This window comes from Maniola jurtina, chromosome 8, assembly GCF_905333055.1.
Source record: "Maniola jurtina chromosome 8, ilManJurt1.1, whole genome shotgun sequence".
Taxonomy (NCBI): domain Eukaryota; kingdom Metazoa; phylum Arthropoda; class Insecta; order Lepidoptera; family Nymphalidae; genus Maniola; species Maniola jurtina.
The window spans coordinates 2,050,979-2,071,876 of record NC_060036.1 but is presented as its reverse complement, the minus strand read 5'-3'; the positions used below and the strand labels follow the sequence as shown (position 1 = coordinate 2,071,876).

At 33.0% G+C, this 20,898-nt stretch overlaps 1 protein-coding gene across 2 annotated transcripts in view; it reads left to right on the top strand.

Moving 5' to 3' along the window:
• The first annotated feature begins 423 nt into the window (after positions 1-423).
• LOC123867655 (carbonic anhydrase 7) overlaps positions 424-20,898 on the top strand; it is a 31,156-nt gene continuing 10,681 nt past the window's right edge. Inside the window, exons 1-2 of one of the 2 annotated variants that reach the window (XM_045909818.1) lie at positions 424-572; positions 1,198-1,200. In XM_045909818.1, coding sequence (XP_045765774.1) covers positions 527-572; positions 1,198-1,200 — 49 coding nt within the window. In that variant the 5' untranslated portion in view covers positions 424-526. The remainder of the gene's footprint in view (positions 573-1,197; positions 1,201-20,898) is intronic. The other variant, XM_045909819.1, reaches the window with a different exon arrangement.

The following is a 20,898-nucleotide window of genomic DNA, read 5'->3' as shown; positions in this document are numbered from 1 at the left end:
TAATAGATACTATACCTACCTACCTACTAACTAAAATCTAAAAAATCAGTCAACTTACAAAACGAGGTAACGTAGCCTCAGCGTTTGGGGCACCTTGCCTTGTTACAGTTGTTTAGTAGGTGATATTTTTGATTAATTAAATCATTAAAATTTAGTTCGTTAATTTGTAAAGTCAGCTACCTACTTCATCTAAATATTTAATTTTTATTTTATTTCATTACTATGCTCCGTACCTAACTAAATAAAAAATTAAAACTAACAAAATCTACACATTAAAATAAATAATAAATAAGTTGAACATAATATAAAATATTAAAATTTTAAAAGATGGTGCAGTGCAGGCCACAGAGGCACATTACGGGCAATAAAGGGTTGGTTCTCACGTAAGCGACGCGTTAGGCCATTGAAATCGTTGTGCATAAGATGTTGATGTTGTAGTATATAAACCGCGGGCTGTGAGGAAGGAAGCATCCTGTATTGATAGAACCCAGTTTTAAAATAGGTCTCAAAAAAAAAAGTGCAAAAAATGAATTCCATCTTCTCGAGTGTCATCGCCATTTTGGCGGTAAACGGTGAGTTATTTAATTTTAACGATTCAAAATATATAATATTTAAGTTAGAAATCAGGAAATCTGTAGTGGTGAAAAAATTATTAATAATGTTTAATAATAATAAAAATATTAATTAAAGTAATATTTTTATAATTTCAGCTTAAAATTGCATAATTAAGTATCAAGAGTTTTAATAATTACTGCATTGCACAAGCATTGCAATTAAAGTTTTAATTTGACTCTAACGGTGCATTACCGCTTGATTGTTTAAGAAAATAAAAATTATTCTGTATTATTTAAATTTGTAATTTTATCAGAATCTAATCATTTTAAAATGTCATGGTGAATATATGAGAATTTTTAAAATTAATATTATGGTTTTATGGACCATAGCCGGAGCCATATACCTATCCAAACCGTTAAAACCAAGTTTTTTTTTATTTAGCGAATTTTAAGAACAGCACATCGAGAACATCCTTTTTAATTATTTAGAATAAATAATGAGTATTTCAAGTAATTTTTAAATAACACATGCAAAAATTGCGGAACCGGTAGGATTCGAACCTGTGCGTTTCCCTGGAAATCGCGGCTGGAGTGGAGATCCTTGAAGTTTAACTAAAAACACTATCATACAAATTATAAAAAGTAAGTAGGTAGATATTTTGCTGATTCAGCAAACTTGCAATGTTTGAATAATTCATTGTTAATAAATTATTTTTTATTAGAATTAAGTATAATATAATTGACAATTCTATAAAATAAACTTAAATCTAAATTAAAATTAAAAAAATATTAAAATAAAAACTAAAATAAATTAAATTAAATCTGAAACCTCATCGAGACCATCGCAGCGAAGCATTACACCCAAGATGTTGGCAGCATTACCCCTTTGGATGGCCAAACTAATTCTTTGCTCAAAGTAGCTGCCAGCTCTCGGGTCCCCGGTTGACTCGATAACCCTTTTCAAAATTAATTATTTATTAAATTGTTAATTATTTAAATCTTTGTAATTAATTATGGTATAAGTATATTTTAATAACAAACAATAAATAGAACGGTAGCTGAAATAGAGCATAATTTTTCTAATTTACAACAAAAGAATCTGATTCGGAGCGTTTAAACTACAAGAATCAGATAAGATCGAAGGTTGAATCATACTTAATCAGACGCTAAGATGTATGTTAATATGCGGTTGCGTGTAAGGCGATCGAAATCACGTACAATCGGCGAGACATGCCATGCACGTGGGCTCTTCCTTTCGTACATATCAGTTCGCAAAAACATCCGTAAAAACAACGTATATGCCTACCTACTTAGATGTTACTATCAACCTACTAGGTACCACCAACCACTTTTACGGGTTCCCTACCTCAAAAGAAAAAAAAACGGTCGAGTGCGAGTCGAAGTCGCACGCGAAGGGTTCCGAAATCCGAACTTACCACCGAGTAAGAAATAATACTTTATTTTGTTTTTTCATTATTTTTTGTTATAGCGGCAAGAGAAATACACATTCTGTGAAAATTTTGACTCTCTACCTATTACGGTTCACGATATAAAATCCACTGACAGACAGACGGACGGATGAACCGACGACGGACAGATAGCGCAGGTTCAGTTCCGTTGGCATCCTTTGGGTACGGAAAAAAAGGAACGCTTATAGGATCATATCGTTGTCACTCTGTCTAACCGCAAAAGGAACCTAACTACTCAAAGTCTATGGATTGGTTTGCATTCGCAAAAAAATATAAAAGAATCGAAGTATGTAATTAGAATATTAGCGACCTCGTTGGCGCAGCGGTAAGCGCTGTGATCCGGGTTCGATTCCCGATTGAGGTAGTCTGGAAATTTTCATTTTTGAAATTAAGCCAAGATTTTAACTGTAAATAAATAAAGAAATCTTTATTAACTTTTTAAAATAGTATTTACAAACTTTAGTGTGGGGCCTCACACTAAAGTTTGAAGAAGAATTGAAAAGAGCAACCGCCGAGTTTCTTGCTAGTTCTTCTCGGTAGGAACTTCATTCCGAACCAGTGGTAAATTATTTGATGATTCAAAAGCACTTGTAAAAGTCTATTTGAATAAAATTCTATTCTACCTATTCTATTCACACTAAAGTTTGAAGTGAAAACTGTGTTTCAGGAGCCAGTGTCTTCCCATAATACTACAATAATATATTGTAATACTAATTAAATAAAAAATCTTACGACAAAACTTTAGAACCAGTTTTTTACAATTTCATTACTTTTGGGGTATGGCGTTTTGTTATCCGAGGGCAGAACTCACCTGTGGTCTGGTGGGAGGCTTCGGCTGTGGCTAGCTTCGGAGCTACCGGCAAAAATGTGTTGCCACTTGCCAAGCGATTTAGCGTTCCGAAATCCAGCCTACTCCTGAGAGCTGTCTCAGTACCTGGCCACCGGACCTGTAGCTCGATTCCGTAAAACCTGCATCAATCATTATTACATTCGCAATCGTTGTGATTGGCTGAATTTATGGTATCCTTGTTGCAACAATACATTGTAGCCAATAGTGAGCGAGCGTCAACTAAGCAGAGGTGATTGAAATTGTAGCTGTCATTCTGCCGCAATCGAGCAGCATGTACTCAGTAGTAGCACAGAGGTTTAAGGTTGAAATGATGATGCATGCAACATGCATGCATTTCTATTCAGACCTAGGTATTTAATATTTGCTAAGGATAATGAATTACAGTAAGCGTGAAAATTAGCTGAATGGACAAATAGACGACCTCAAATCTAGGCCAGATAATCGAGAGAGGTCGAAATTGTTTGCAATTTTCATCTGCATGCACTTAGGTATCCTAATAGTAAATGAGATAATTTACTACATAAATATCGATGTCAGTACTCAGGGTGACATTTTGGGATGGGCCATTCTGAACGTTTTGCATAAAATGATTTGTTTTAAATGTTTGGAAATATACTTAATTCTGTGAGACAGTCCTCATTACGATTAACAAAATACGAGTAGGTATTAAACTGAATTGACAAAACGTAAGTTGCTTGATTAATAACTAACGATTAAGGGCCGATTTTTCAATCGTCAAATAACTTTTAAACTGAGGACTCAAAATTCATGACCGATCTGTCAACACACAGCTCAAACTACTGCCGATGGATCGGACTGGAATTTTCATTTTCATGGGAATTTGCCTACCATTAGTGCTTTTTAAAATAAAGTAAAATTATGTAATAAATGAATTAACGACGTAATAGTATGCGCGTATGACTTAATATGCATTAACAGAGATTAGTAAAAATAATATTAAAACACTATTGAACGTACACACATTTTATACTTTTCACCACTTTCATCGTTAGATAAAAAGTTATACTATAACTGAACATTTCTAAAGAATGGCAGGTATAGGTACATTTTTGTATTTTGTTGAATACTTATACCCGTGACTTTATCCGCGTGGACTATAAACATTATTTCAAGGATACCTACTTATTCAAGGAATATATTTTCCTCCAAATTTCGAATATTTAGGTGCATGCGTTTAATCTGAAATCACGTTATTTATCTATCAGTCATGCTATCGCTTTATACTTATTGATTATACCTACTTACTTAATACTCATTATATATTTACAACACCTTATCAGCATAATTACATACTTCATACTTATACGTAGGACAGCTGCTGTCATTTTACGCTCCTTAAATACGTAACTGGTATTCAACGAGCTTCCGTAGTAAATGATCGTAATTAGGGGTTTCATGCAGCTTTTATTATTTTCGAAAAACCGGCCAAGTGCGAGTCGGATTCGCGCACCAAGGGTTCCGTGCTCGGGTATGTTTTTCAACATTTTGCACGATAAATGAAAAACTATTATGCATTATAACAGCAACAATAGTTTACATCCTGAAAACTAGATGGCGCTAGTATTCGTTAATTCGCGTTATCTCGAACCGCGCGTCAGTTGCTGGGACTGCTGGGATGGGACGTTCTGGAAGCCTACGAAGTGTCAAACCATAAGATTGTACCTATAACTTAGTTGTGAAGCAAAATATATAGTCTCCGTCAAGTCCGACCTCGTGTTTCCTTCATCGCTTGCGTAACCTCCTCTACAAATTGGCGCCCAACGTGGGGCCGGCCCGACTCTTCTATAAATTGGCGCCCAACGTGGGGCCAGTCCAACTCCTCTACAGCATAAAAATAAATAAAAATCTGTTTTAAAAGGTGCAGGTAAAGTCTTTTCATATGATACCCCACTTGGTATAGTTACCTTACATTGAAAATCTAAACACATTTTTTTAATGATGTAACCACAAATTCACGATTTTCAGATTTATTCCTTTACTTGTGCTATAAAACCTGTCTACCTGCCTTCATGATTCTTGGTCAACGGGAAGTACCCTATTGGTTTTCTTGACAGACACGACAGACAGACGTCTGTCTGTCCAGACAGACAACAAAGTGATCCTATTCCTATAAGAGTCCCGTGTTTCCTTTTGAGGTAGGTATAACGGAACCCTAAAAACAGCCCATTCTGATCGGATTTATGCCTTTGCAAACAAAATAACAAGAAATTATTATTCTAATCTTGATCATAACAATCTTTTAAGCCTACAATCCTCTTAGCTATTGTGACCGACATTCTACAAGCGGCAAGCCCAAAGTTAATCATAATGTTACTATTACGAAAGTTGAAACCGAGCAGTAATCGATTTTATGTTACGCGATATACCTACGTGTGATAAAAAGTTAAGTTAAGAACAATGTAACGCCTATAACGAAAGTTAGATGTGCATGCCAAGGATCGAACTCCGGGGCCCCGAAACAGGAATCCAAAGTCTTAACCATTAGGTGATCACCGCATCATATCCAAACTTTTTAATACTTAAATAGATATTATTCGTTGTAACTTGTACCGTAGTCTTAGACAACAGAAAGAAATCTCTTACCTAAATTAAATAATGAATAAAAATATAAGACAATACGTATATTTAAGAACTCGTATAAAAAGGCAGATTGATTAACAGCTTTGCGACGCCCGTAAAAAGTGCCATAACTCGTAACATGCATAATTTGTTGAAGCTTTGCATAATGATGTATAATAGGATTGTCTTCCACGATACCCTTGGCCCGTGGCTGGAATCTTTGATAAGTGGCCTGTGTAAGTGGCGCATAGATTTTTTTTTGGTTCTCGTTTTTGAGCAAAGTCAATTACCGATTCGTAATCATGACACGTAGATTTGAATATTTTTATTGTATCTAACGAGGCATTGATTTGTGGGCAATCCGTCAATTGGACATCCATAAAATGAACTGTGACAAGTATACGAATACTGAATTAATGTAATTATCATAAAATGTATTAGTTTTACCTAATATATTACGCGATAATACATGCCGCCGCTTTAAGGCACTACAGCGAATTAAAATGAGTTGTAATCTTCATGTACTACTGTAATCATAATAGATTTTACAGTAATTAATGTAAGTGTTCAAATGTTCACTGCATGATACCTACCAAGGATGTCTGAATAAATAGATAAATATTAAGTAGATTAAGTTTTGTTTCAATAAAAGAATAAAAACAAACAATAAATAAAAACAATGAAACAATAAAAAATACTTACTTATCACTCAACAAAAGTATAATAAGCAATTGAAGACTAAATCTGAGTAAATAAAAGCATCGAAATCATTATCCAAAAATCTAAGTATTAGCTAATTGACAGTCTAGGTCTTTTGGTGGGAATCTCTTAAGAGCCAGTTTCATCGAAGCGATAGCTAGTTGGCGAGTGGAGCCTAAAATAGTGCTGTTTCAACAGATAACGGAAACAACGTTGCATATATGTGAATGTCATCCTTCTCCTCTAACCGCCCCTTACCCCAAGAGAGGCCGGGCGAATGAATTTCGCTTGAGATACAAGTTTTTTTCGTAAAAAATGGCAAAAAAAAATGGAATTGGAATTAAGTTTGGAATTACGCCTATTTTTGGCAAAAAAAAACCATTTCTTACACAAACTAAACATATTTGAAATTATCATGAAGTAAATTGTGACATGAAAGTGTTAATTTTTCAATTTTCTAGTTTCTTATATAGTTAAGTTTTGCACGAATTTGCCTTAAAATTTACCCTAAAATAGAGATTTTTTAATGGTCATAACTTTCAAAATAAATATCATTTCACTATATTATTTATTGTTATTTTGCAAAGATAATTAAGAGTTTAATCGACATCTGGCTTAGTTTTAAGTCTAGAACAACAAAAAAATATATTTTACAACGTATAACGTTTGCATAAAGAAGCGTGTAAGAAGGGCATTAAGTTATTGTACAGTTTGCCCGGCAATGCCGGTAAACAACTTGAGTGCTGACGCGATTGGCTGGCGAATAGCGGGTGCACGCGATTGGTTGATACGTCAACTGTCGCTTCCCGGATTGGCCAACTTTCTCCCACTACGCTGCTTCAGGTCCAAGTTGTTTGCCGGCCACTATGTATGTTTATGTTTAGCATTTATATAGATTTTGAAAATAAATACACATAGACATAGATTTTGAAAATAAATAAATACGTACCTATGTCATAATAGATATAATAGATAATTAGTTATTATATTACAAGTGCGATAATAAACATGTTCCCACTGTACCATTTCACCCCACACTCCCTACAATTTTCTCGAGGACCATTGCAAAGAAATAAGCTCATTATTCCTCGTATTTTAATGCTTACAAATCAATTGAGGTAAAAGTAAATAATCACTTAGGCATTATAACGTAAGTACCTAATTATAAAACTAAACAAGGAAATGAATGAATTAAGTACTTACTAAGCTATTTTATTATTTCTTCATGATATCAAGTATTTTATGGAGATATTTTTAAACCTCAATGAAAGATGTAGTAAGTAGTAACATCATAGGTAAGTACTGAGGTATTTACTATTTACTAACATCTCACCTGGTACTTAAGTATGACGCAGTCTGAAAGCCGCTAATTTGGAAGGTGTACTCGGTGTACTGCAGTTTTAATCCCAAATGACCCCTGCCGGTGATCGAACCCGGGACCGCGCACTTATAAGACCACAGCGCTCACCACTGCGCCAGGGAGGTCGTCAAATATAGGTAACTAGATGATGCCCGCGACTTTGTCCGCGTGGTTTTTACGGTTCCGTACCTCAAAAGGAAAATCATAAATCTTTATACGATCACTTTGTTGTCTATCTGTCTGTCTGTCTGTCCGTCCGTTCGTCCGTCCGTCCGTCGTGTCTGTCAAGAAAACCTATATGGTACTTCCCGTTTTTGGCAGGTAGGTAGGTCTTATAGCACAAGTAAAGGAATAAATCCGAAAACCGTGAATTTGTGGTTACATCATTAAATTTTTTTTTTAATGTGTTTCAATTTTCAAAGTAAGATAACTATACTAAGTGGGATTATCAAATGAAAGGGCTTTACCTGTACATTCTAAAACAGATTTTTATTTATTTTTATGTATGATAGTTTTTGATTTATTGTGCCAAATGTCGGAAAAAATACCTGAGTACGGAACCCTCGGTGCGCGAGTCTGACTCGCACTTGGCCGGTTTTTTATTAACTATTCACGGGATAAGTATTTAATTAAAAAATATTTTTACCCGACTGCGGCAAAGCCAAAAGGAAGGGTTTATGATTTTAACAGCCTATTTGGTTATGTTTGTATCCAGATTATGTGTGTTCGCGCCTAACCACTAGCGCCTAAACCTCTGGGCCGATTTTGATGAATGACGTGTTAATTGAGTTGTTGTAAAGGTCCGGGTGACATAGGCTATATTTTATACGAAAAAAATTGACCTAACGGATGTTACATCAAAAAAAAGTAGAGATGCCCAAAAAATTTTTTTTGCTATAATATCTAATGGGATGGCAATCGCGTTTAGACGATCACAGTCGGGTTTTAGTTTTCAATTTTATCTTGTTTTAACTGTTTGTTTTCGTTTTTTCTTGCACTTTAAGTAATGGCACGTAAAATACTTATACATTTTCAAAGAGTCCATAATATACCTACCTAGTTATATCAGTGATTAACGTAGAACAGTTTTTAAAAACCAGTCAAATATAGTAACCCTATTGTTTGTTAATGATCAGACGCTTCTTGTTTTGATAATATTCATCATTGTCTTACTGTATGAAACGGTAGAATTAATTATTTGAGTAGTAGGGGATTCGCCGGTTCTGCCCCAGGCCCTGGCCCCCTCCCATGCCTCCCATGCCTCGCTGCCTCAGCCCCCTCCGTGACTCGGTCAAGATCGAAACCTAAAAAAAAAAAAAAAAAAAAAAAAAAAAAAAAAAAAAAAAAAAAAAAAAAAAAAAAAAGGTTTTGGGGTACGCTGAATCGATTGCGCTCACTCCCGACGTCGTATCTCTAACGGTTGCAAAGTTAGCTTTTCGAAAAATTAATCCCTAGTTCGTTATCTAATTGCTTAATCACCTACTAATGACGCTCTATTGTTCGCTGGCTCGTTGCTTCATTCTATGGGTTTTAAAGGAAACGCATGAATCATAACTACTCTTTATTAGCCTTCAAATATTGATTTAAATAACTCACATAAAAATATATCATTCTCTACTGTATTTCCATTGAATAAATCTAAAAAATCTGAACTTGTATAGTAACCCGTAAACATGAAATACAAATACATTATACAATATTCTCCACAAACTGATGTGTAATCGTTCTGTATCCGCCTTGTATTGAATTGCCATATTCGTGTATTTCTTTCCAAGAACTGCTTATGATATTTTGGTGGTGCTCGTCCAAATGAATCAAAATATTGTCCAACACCATTTGTATCTATATATATGGCTATCCAATGCGATCCTGGTTTATAATCGGGGTCTAGATTGCTTATTAAATAGGCTGGTGTTTCAACATAAATCGGTAACCGGTTTGCGGCATACACATTGTCTTGCAGACTTGGGTGTATTCTTCTTAAATATGTCTTTATCCCTATTGTATTCATATTACTTCAATACTACTGATCTTATCGCTGCCGAGGATCATACATGAATGGGACGTAAGACCATGTTATTTCAGATATATTATAAATCATCAACCCATCGCCGGCTCACTACAGAGCACGGGTCTCCTCTCAGAATGAGAAGGGTTTTTTGGCCATAGTCTACCACGCTGGCTGAGTGTGGATTGGCAGACTTCGCACACCTTTAAGAACACTATGGAGAACTCTCAAGCATGCAGGTTCCCTCATGATGTTTTCCTTCACCATTAAAACAGTGTTATTTAATTAAGTACTTGAAACGCACAAGACTTCGAAAAGTTAGAGGTGCGTGCCTGGAATTGAACCCCGACCTCCGATTAGAAGGTGGACGTCTTAACCACTAGGCTATCACAGCATAGTCTTATTAAAAATAATGGTCCATAACTTAAATAAAAACAAAAAATATTTCTTGTATCAGTGTTTTATTACAAACCTTAATAATAATGTAGGTACAAATTATAACTTAATCTATTTACAGAAATTAGGTTTCTTAGCTGCTATAGTCCACGCTTACATTCCGATTTTTATCAATTTCAATAACATTGTCAAACTCTGCATATACGATGCAGTTTATCGTTTCAGGAATAGCTGAATCAAAGCGAACTTCTAGCCTCACACTACCGTGCTTTATAAGATTCCAATGACTAGAGTGAGCTGATAAATCAGGAGTTAAATCGAATGCTAAGAGACAATAGCCTTTTGCATATTGTTCCCTAGATATTCCGTTCCCTTCATTTAAAAAATGGATTCCCGTGCCTGAGAATAACGTATGATAGGCTGAACTGAAAGTATTATCATCGAATGATGGTTGCAAAGCTTTTGAAGGTATTTGTTGGCCATCAATATATAAACTAAATGTATTCATATGATAATTTTCAAAGTTGAATGGATTTTTCGTAAGAGTTCCATTAAATGCTGCGTTGTTAACAAATCCGACAATACATCTTTTAGGAACTTGACCAAGAAAAATATTATCGAGTGTTTTACCCTGAACCCCTGAAGGAATTGTTAAAACTTTAACTTCCGCTCGAGTTATTGGATATTTTGCAGTAGTAGATGCTAAAACTTTTTGATGTGCAAGTAATACAGTCGGATTGATCCGCGCGCGTCGAACTATAAGGGTTGCATCCGTGATACACACTTTAAGTTTTAAATCATTTGAAGAAGCCATAAGACTGAAAGTTTCCCTTGAGCGAATTAATTTAACACACATCTCAACACCATTAATCAAAAATTTTTCCTGGTTGAATATATCACCATGTAAGTGTCCAATCATTTCTATTTCTTTACTTTCGGCTGCAAGACTCTGTCTTTTAGTAAAACCTGTATTTTTTTCATCTACTGAATCCATATTCCCCGCAGTATCTTCATACCAAAGACCGCAAGTCAGGTGAGATTCTTTTGCTGCTGGCGCATAGTTTAATAATGTCTCAATGTAAGCACGGTAAGCGTATGTATTGTTTGGAGGTGAAATGAGTTTTTGATTCAAGTATACATCCAGCTGACTGAAGACTGAATGTAACCAATTGTTAATTGGAGCTACAACTGCAGATGAACTAAGTTTTGATAAGTCTTGATTCACTATCTTAGCTTTTAAATGGATCAACGTATGAGACAAATCTATGTAGTCTTCGCTCGTTCCAGGTATTTGAAATTCTATCGGTCCATCATCAGCAAGGGATGAAATGGGTTTGTAATGAATCCATAATCCATTTTCTATACTTGTTTGCGTTGATGGCAAAGCAAACAAATCTAACTCTGATTTAATACACTCACATGAATGATTATGTAAAAAAGACATAATTAATTAGAAAATATATCTTTTATTTTATTTTGACTGAGCCTTGATTTTTTAATAGCTTTCACTTTAGCTGTCAGCGGTTGAATGAATGAAGATTGTCGTTTTCTTTTAGTTATATATCCTGAGCCAGACATATTAATTCTGTCTATCTTGTCATGAACTTTCCTTTTTAAGTTTGAACTAGCTTCCTTAAGACGAGTTTTGATAGAATCTTCCAAAGGTCGTGCGCTAACCATATCCGATAGAAGACCAACACCTGCATTTAATGCTTCTTTTCCTACAGCTCGAGCACCACTAGAGAGTAGTGGTAAAATAGACCTAAACAATCCTCCAAGAAAACTCCCAATACCATGACCACGTTGATATGGTACACCTTTATAAATTACTCCAATACCTGACCCAGCCTGATGTGAATAATATTGCTCGTAAGGACAAGTTATCTTTTGATAAGGATCCATTATAATTTTCTAAAGTGAAGTTTAATACACACAGTTCCAAACTGGAATGGGATTTTATTGCCTGTGCTTGACCTTATATCTATTTCAATAGTATCAAACTCCCGCCGCATAACAGGTAAATAGTGAGGTGGTGAGAAAATATGCATTTTATTTGCTCCATATACATATGTTGCCGTATCTAAAGGTACAATTCTGAGAAGAGGAGCCATTACATCCCCCACAATTTGCGGTTCTATTATATCACAATAAACAAACAATTGAGATGGCAACCCTAATTTTAAATTAGAAGGATAGCTCCCAATTTTATTTACTGCAAGATTTTTGTTTGGTTCAAATCCAAGTTGTAAACATAATTTGGTTGACAACTTAAGTGTGTCAATTGAGTTATCCAAAATTGATACTGATACGTGTTTGGTTATTTCATCATAATGAAATACTATTTCTTCAAAAGTATATCTATTTAAAGTTTCTATAACATGTTGAATGCTGTCATAGTTCATGGCCGGAATCCGTCCTTTATAGTGCACTAATGAATGTGTGTCATCATCAGGCATCAAAACCCATTTAGATGTGTTAATAACATTTTCATGTTCTTGAACAGTAAATACCGTACAAGGATATTGAATTTCTACAACTCCAACAAACCATTCACCTTCTAATATAAGGGATTTTGGTAACTTCGTTGAAAACACAGTTGTTTTGTTTTCCGGGAAGTATTCCATTGAACTATTACTAAGTAAAGTCAAATAAAAGTTTTCCTTTATCATATTTGATTTAAATTAGACTCTAAAACCCAACTGTTAAATTTATCAGGATAACCTTTCCACTTCACTAACACTTCTTTTCTGTTGCCGGAGTATCGAGAACTAATGATTTTATCTATTTTATAATTTGAGGAGGGGTCATAAAATACTTTTTGTAATTCTTTTTCATAAAAAGTTCCAACTATAGGTTCGTTTTGTAAATCTTTCAATGTGTAAACTACATGTGGGGATCTATCTATTATTGAAGATATAACAAATATTTCATCACTCCAGTTAGATTCATAACCTTTTTGAAAAATGTGTTTATATTTTGAAATTCTAACATTATCACCAACATGAAATGTAGGTAGTGAATTTTGTGATGATGGTTTGTTAGTTGCTTTTCTATCATATAAATTTCTCCAAACAGTCATTATATTGTTAGAACTAACATCACAAGGACACATCTTAATACTAGAATGAAAACTATGGTTATACGAATATACCAAGTCTTGTAAAATATCTATGTATTTATATGTATTTTTGTATGTAAAATAGCGCCACATTTTAGATTTCAGAGTTCTTTGAAACCTTTCTACAATACTTGCTTTTATATCAGGATTATTTGTAGTGTAATAATTTATATTTTTGCTTTTAAAATACTTTTTAACATCTTTAGAAACAAACTCAGTTCCTTTATCCGATTGTATGTGTGTAGGAGTCGCATTAGATTCATTAAATATACTTTCAAAACATTCTATTATTGTTTCAGAGTTTTTCTTTTTCATCGACCTAGCATAAGCATATTTACTAAAGACATCAATAACACACAATATATAGTTAAAACCATCATTATATTTCGAATAAGTTCTCATATCACTAAGATCAGCCTGCCATAATTCATTGAGATTTGATAATATGTATTTGTTTCGAGAAAACTTTCTGTGAACAGGTTTATGAAGAGTATAGGTTTCTTGTGATTGTAACCATTTCTTTACATCCGTTTTACTCATTTTACCTTTCATGGTCTTTGATAATTTATCAATGCTACTAAAACCAGCTGGGTGTTTTGGATTATAATATATATTATTAATTTCTAATAAGGGGTCCATTTTTCCCAATCAATTTTCTTCCTAATTTTTTTAATATATTTATCGCCACTACCTTGTGGAGTATTTAAAGTTCTTTCATCAGATGTAGAGTTCCCTTCGAGTGATTTCATCTGAAGTTGATGAATAAAATCCGACCTCTTAGAATTTCCGATGTAAGTCAATGGTACTTTGATTGCATTTAATGCCTTGGCAAACTTTTCCCAACCTATTGGATCACTTTTTTTTAGTGGTCTCAACGAATCATTAATTAGATCAACAATATTACTTCCAGGGACTTTTTCATTATTAATTATCACTGTACCATCATCATCATCCCAATAAATTGTATTTTTACTCAAAGAAATCAAGTTTAATAACAGCTCACCTTTTTTCAAATATGATTTTGGTATAAGACTTAGTATTTGAGTTGTTGAGTAACGTGGTTGACTATGTTCATTCGAATTTTTATTTTCCTTCACTTCAGCTGTTGGTGACTCGAACGATACTAAGTCTTTATTTTCCATGTTGTTATTTTTATAACTCTTAGTTTCATTTATATTGTCAGTAATGATTGGCAACTCGATAGGTTGTCGTTCTCCTTCGGTAAAATGTAGGTATCTTTGTAGAATTTGTAGATATAAAATACATTTTTTCCGATCTTCGATATTACTATTTAAAATCTTTTGCATTTCTGCATCTAATCGGGACATAGGATTTTCAGTATTGGTATGCTGCTTTAGTTTTTCTATAAAACTAGGCTCAACAAGCAACATTTTTTTAGCATTTTCCATTTTAAACTATAGATGATACTAATCCACTCAAAATAGAACCCAAAATTAAAGGTAAAAATGCTCCTCCTTTTTGAATCAATATCTTTTTTCTTAGTTTATTTTTTCCCTTGCGAACCAAAGTGCGAAGTATACTTTTAAATTTTTTTAACTTTTTCTTTCGTCTATCTTCTAGTGGAACTTTACCTTGTAATACGTTGTGAATGCACTCACAAATGCAATTTATCTCTTCTTCTTCACAGGATTTTAATAATGCTTTTTGATATTTAGGTTTAAGTGTATGCAACGCTTGTAGCAGCTCTTTATGTGTCTTTAGGCTTCGATGCATTATTTGTAAATGATAGGAATTTGATGATTCTTTAAATATTTATAATCTTTTGGTGGGATATATACGACGCAACATTCATCAGAGGGAAATATTTTTGACTTAATTCGACACATGTCATTTGTATCTTGTTTCAGATCAATCATCAAATATCCATGTGCTTCTTTTGTCGCATCCTTATAGGCATCCTCAATGAATTTTGAATTTTCTGGTGACACTTGTCTTGATAGGTATCGTATTTGTGTTTTATCACGAGGATTTTTAAAATAAATAATGTAACTTGAATTCAAAGATATATCTCTTTGTCCTTTTCCCTGATGAAATAAATTTTGAGTAATATAAAAAACACTTAAGTTTCTGTGATGACTACCTTTAGTGAAAATATCTACAATACGACCATCAGATTCTCTCATAAGATCATCAATTATAACAAGGTGAGCATCTTTGCCATCAAACATTGTAAGATCAGGAATTCCTTGATGATAGTTAACATTTGATAAATTATATAGTGGTTGCATTTCATCATAACACCAAGTAATTTGAGCAAAGTCTCTACTGCAAATTTCTTTCACATATTTTATGAAATTTGTAACAAAATTTGATTTTCCACAACCACTTGGACCAGCTACGATTGCAGTAAATGGATGAATAAAACACAACATTGTAACGTGTGTTACTTGAAAGGTTTAAAAAAAGACTGAGACATTTCAGTGACAGTATAACATTTTATTTTACTTAATATACATTATATACAATGGAATAAAAGTTCTATGAAACAAAATAAAAATCAAAAAGAAATAAATCACATTAAACATTAATTTTTTTTTTAATCTATTTACAAAAATGAACTAGAGGAAAGTTGTAATAAAATACATATAAAGACGAAAGTTAAAATCAATTTCTTAAAACTATATAGTATTTACAAGTAAAAAAATAAAATAAAAGACACATCAAATTACAATAAAAATTCCTTAAAATATTTACAAGTAAAAAATAAATAAATTAAAGACACATCAAATTACATTAAAAATTCCTTACACTACATTTCTTAAAATACCTCATTATTACTAATTTTATAATGACCCCAAGCTAATGTGTCAATATCATTTTGTAAAATATACCGCTTGGTGTCATTATACGACAGACAAGTTTTATTAATGTTTTGTGTGAAAATCGCATGTTTGATGGATCGAAATCTTAGCATATTACAATACTGAATTTTTTTATCAAGTAGACACGATCTGTAATTTTCCATGGTCATATTTTTTGTGACACTTTTATTTACTCCTTTTGCTTTTGCAAAAGTTTTATGGTCCACATCCAGTGCATACATTTTTGATCTTAATCCTACGAATTCTCTTAAAATTTTCCCATTATTTTCATCTTTAAAGAATCCTAACTTTTTTTTATTTATTTTTGGATAGCCGTAAATATTACCTTGTTATAATTGATGATCTTATGAGAGAATCTGATGGTCGTATTGTAGATATTTTCACTAAAGGTAGTCATCACAGAAACTTAAGTGTTTTTTATATTACTCAAAATTTATTTCATCAGGGAAAAGGACAAAGAGATATATCTTTGAATTCAAGTTACATTATTTATTTTAAAAATCCTCGTGATAAAACACAAATACGATACCTATCAAGACAAGTGTCACCAGAAAATTCAAAATTCATTGAGGATGCCTATAAGGATGCGACAAAAGAAGCACATGGATATTTGATGATTGATCTGAAACAAGATACAAATGACATGTGTCGAATTAAGTCAAAAATATTTCCCTCTGATGAATGTTGCGTCGTATATATCCCACCAAAAGATTATAAATATTTAAAGAATCATCAAATTCCTATCATTTACAAATAATGCATCGAAGCCTAAAGACACATAAAGAGCTGCTACAAGCGTTGCATACACTTAAACCTAAATATCAAAAAGCATTATTAAAATCCTGTGAAGAAGAAGAGATAAATTGCATTTGTGAGTGCATTCACAACGTATTACAAGGTAAAGTTCCACTAGAAGATAGACGAAAGAAAAAGTTAAAAAAATTTAAAAGTATACTTCGCACTTTGGTTCGCAAGGGAAAAAATAAACTAAGAAAAAAGATATTGATTCAAAAAGGAGGAGCATTTTTACCTTTAATTTTGGGTTCTATTTTGAGTGGATTAGTATCATCTATAGTTTAAAATGGAAAATGCTAAAAAAATGTTGCTTGTTGAGCCTAGTTTTATAGAAAAACTAAAGCAGCATACCAATACTGAAAATCCTATGTCCCGATTAGATGCAGAAATGCAAAAGATTTTAAATAGTAATATCGAAGATCGGAAAAAATGTATTTTATATCTACAAATTCTACAAAGATACCTACATTTTACCGAAGGAGAACGACAACCTATCGAGTTGCCAATCATTACTGACAATATAAATGAAACTAAGAGTTATAAAAATAACAACATGGAAAATAAAGACTTAGTATCGTTCGAGTCACCAACAGCTGAAGTGAAGGAAAATAAAAATTCGAATGAACATAGTCAACCACGTTACTCAACAACTCAAATACTAAGTCTTATACCAAAATCATATTTGAAAAAAGGTGAGCTGTTATTAAACTTGATTTCTTTGAGTAAAAATACAATTTATTGGGATGATGATGATGGTACAGTGATAATTAATAATGAAAAAGTCCCTGGAAGTAATATTGTTGATCTAATTAATGATTCGTTGAGACCACTAAAAAAAAGTGATCCAATAGGTTGGGAAAAGTTTGCCAAGGCATTAAATGCAATCAAAGTACCATTGACTTACATCGGAAATTCTAAGAGGTCGGATTTTATTCATCAACTTCAGATGAAATCACTCGAAGGGAACTCTACATCTGATGAAAGAACTTTAAATACTCCACAAGGTAGTGGCGATAAATATATTAAAAAAATTAGGAAGAAAATTGATTGGGAAAAATGGACCCCTTATTAGAAATTAATAATATATATTATAATCCAAAACACCCAGCTGGTTTTAGTAGCATTGATAAATTATCAAAGACCATGAAAGGTAAAATGAGTAAAACGGATGTAAAGAAATGGTTACAATCACAAGAAACCTATACTCTTCATAAACCTGTTCACAGAAAGTTTTCTCGAAACAAATACATATTATCAAATCTCAATGAATTATGGCAGGCTGATCTTAGTGATATGAGAACTTATTCGAAATATAATGATGGTTTTAACTATATATTGTGTGTTATTGATGTCTTTAGTAAATATGCTTATGCTAGGTCGATGAAAAAGAAAAACTCTGAAACAATAATAGAATGTTTTGAAAGTATATTTAATGAATCTAATGCGACTCCTACACACATACAATCGGATAAAGGAACTGAGTTTGTTTCTAAAGATGTTAAAAAGTATTTTAAAAGCAAAAATATAAATTATTACACTACAAATAATCCTGATATAAAAGCAAGTATTGTAGAAAGGTTTCAAAGAACTCTGAAATCTAAAATGTGGCGCTATTTTACATACAAAAATACATATAAATACATAGATATTTTACAAGACTTGGTATATTCGTATAACCATAGTTTTCATTCTAGTATTAAGATGTGTCCTTGTGATGTTAGTTCTAACAATATAATGACTGTTTGGAGAAATTTATATGATAGAAAAGCAACTAACAAACCATCATCACAAAATTCACTACCTACATTTCATGTTGGTGATAATGTTAGAATTTCAAAATATAAACACATTTTTCAAAAAGGTTATGAATCTAACTGGAGTGATGAAATATTTGTTATATCTTCAATAATAGATAGATCCCCACATGTAGTTTACACATTGAAAGATTTACAAAACGAACCTATAGTTGGAACTTTTTATGAAAAAGAATTACAAAAAGTATTTTATGACCCCTCCTCAAATTATAAAATAGATAAAATCATTAGTTCTCGATACTCCGGCAACAGAAAAGAAGTGTTAGTGAAGTGGAAAGGTTATCCTGATAAATTTAACAGTTGGGTTTTAGAGTCTAATTTAAATCAAATATGATAAAGGAAAACTTTTATTTGACTTTACTTAGTAATAGTTCAATGGAATACTTCCCGGAAAACAAAACAACTGTGTTTTCAACGAAGTTACCAAAATCCCTTATATTAGAAGGTGAATGGTTTGTTGGAGTTGTAGAAATTCAATATCCTTGTACGGTATTTACTGTTCAAGAACATGAAAATGTTATTAACACATCTAAATGGGTTTTGATGCCTGATGATGACACACATTCATTAGTGCACTATAAAGGACGGATTCCGGCCATGAACTATGACAGCATTCAACATGTTATAGAAACTTTAAATAGATATACTTTTGAAGAAATAGTATTTCATTATGATGAAATAACCAAACACGTATCAGTATCAATTTTGGATAACTCAATTGACACACTTAAGTTGTCAACCAAATTATGTTTACAACTTGGATTTGAACCAAACAAAAATCTTGCAGTAAATAAAATTGGGAGCTATCCTTCTAATTTAAAATTAGGGTTGCCATCTCAATTGTTTGTTTATTGTGATATAATAGAACCGCAAATTGTGGGGGATGTAATGGCTCCTCTTCTCAGAATTGTACCTTTAGATACGGCAACATATGTATATGGAGCAAATAAAATGCATATTTTCTCACCACCTCACTATTTACCTGTTATGCGGCGGGAGTTTGATACTATTGAAATAGATATAAGGTCAAGCACAGGCAATAAAATCCCATTCCAGTTTGGAACTGTGTGTATTAAACTTCACTTTAGAAAATTATAATGGATCCTTATCAAAAGATAACTTGTCCTTACGAGCAATATTATTCACATCAGGCTGGGTCAGGTATTGGAGTAATTTATAAAGGTGTACCATATCAACGTGGTCATGGTATTGGGAGTTTTCTTGGAGGATTGTTTAGGTCTATTTTACCACTACTCTCTAGTGGTGCTCGAGCTGTAGGAAAAGAAGCATTAACAGGGCTGTCTCCGTCACTTACTCCATACAATCGTAGTTCCCATTTCATTTGAATATTAAGCAACCAAAGTCCATGAAATTTTGCAGACATAGTCTAGAAACTAATATCTGTGTCTGTGGTGTTTTAGATTTTTCTAAAAATATGTAGTTTTAAAATTACAGGGGCTCAAAGATTTGTATTTTTCTTTAAAAAAAGGCCCAACTTTGTGCTCGTTTTTCTAGACAACGAAGCAATTTAATGAAATTTGGAAAAACCACAGACCTAGAAAATTTAATGAATATTATGTAGTAAAAAAATTATCGTTATATATTTTATATTGTTATAATTATGTGGGAACTACGAAAACCAGAAATTACACCCAGAAATCTTGAAAATTTCGTGCTGTCTCGATTTGTGCAAGCGGGGTGGTGAAGTGCGGGGGACGACACGTGAAACTGACAGAAACTGACAGTCTAAACACATGGGCCACATTTAGACTGCACCCAACTCCAAACTTGTCAATAGGTCTAACTAAATACACTGGTACATTTCAACTTGCGTTAGACGTATGCGTTACCTACTCAGACGTTGCCTGTAGATAAAAATATGTCTCATGTTTGCTGGCAATAGCGCATGCATCAAACCCTGCAAGTTGCAACTCTCTTGCAACCTATTCCTCACGCAATACGCACAGCTTTAATATTATAATTTTTGACAATGTATACTATATGTAATGCCATATCACAGGTCACTCTCTGATTTATTGCTAACAATTTACTTCCAAATGCAAAGAAATCTAAGTGTGTTGAATTCACACTGCCCAATACCAGGACCTTAAATGATATAAATTCATTGATAAATAATCATATGTTGAAAATAAAGGAGAACCCCGTGTTTCTCGGTATAATGTTAGATGCAAAGCTTCTATGGAACACCCACATATCAACACTTGATGGTAAACTCAGCTCTGCTGCTTACACTGTTAGAAAAATTCGACAGGTACTGACGTGGAAACTGCAAAAATTGTATATTTTGCCTATTTTCACTGTATTATGTCTTACGGACTCTTGCTATGAGATAAAGCGGTAGATATTGAGAAAAAAATGTATTACAGAAAAGGACAGGACGTGCAATTTATA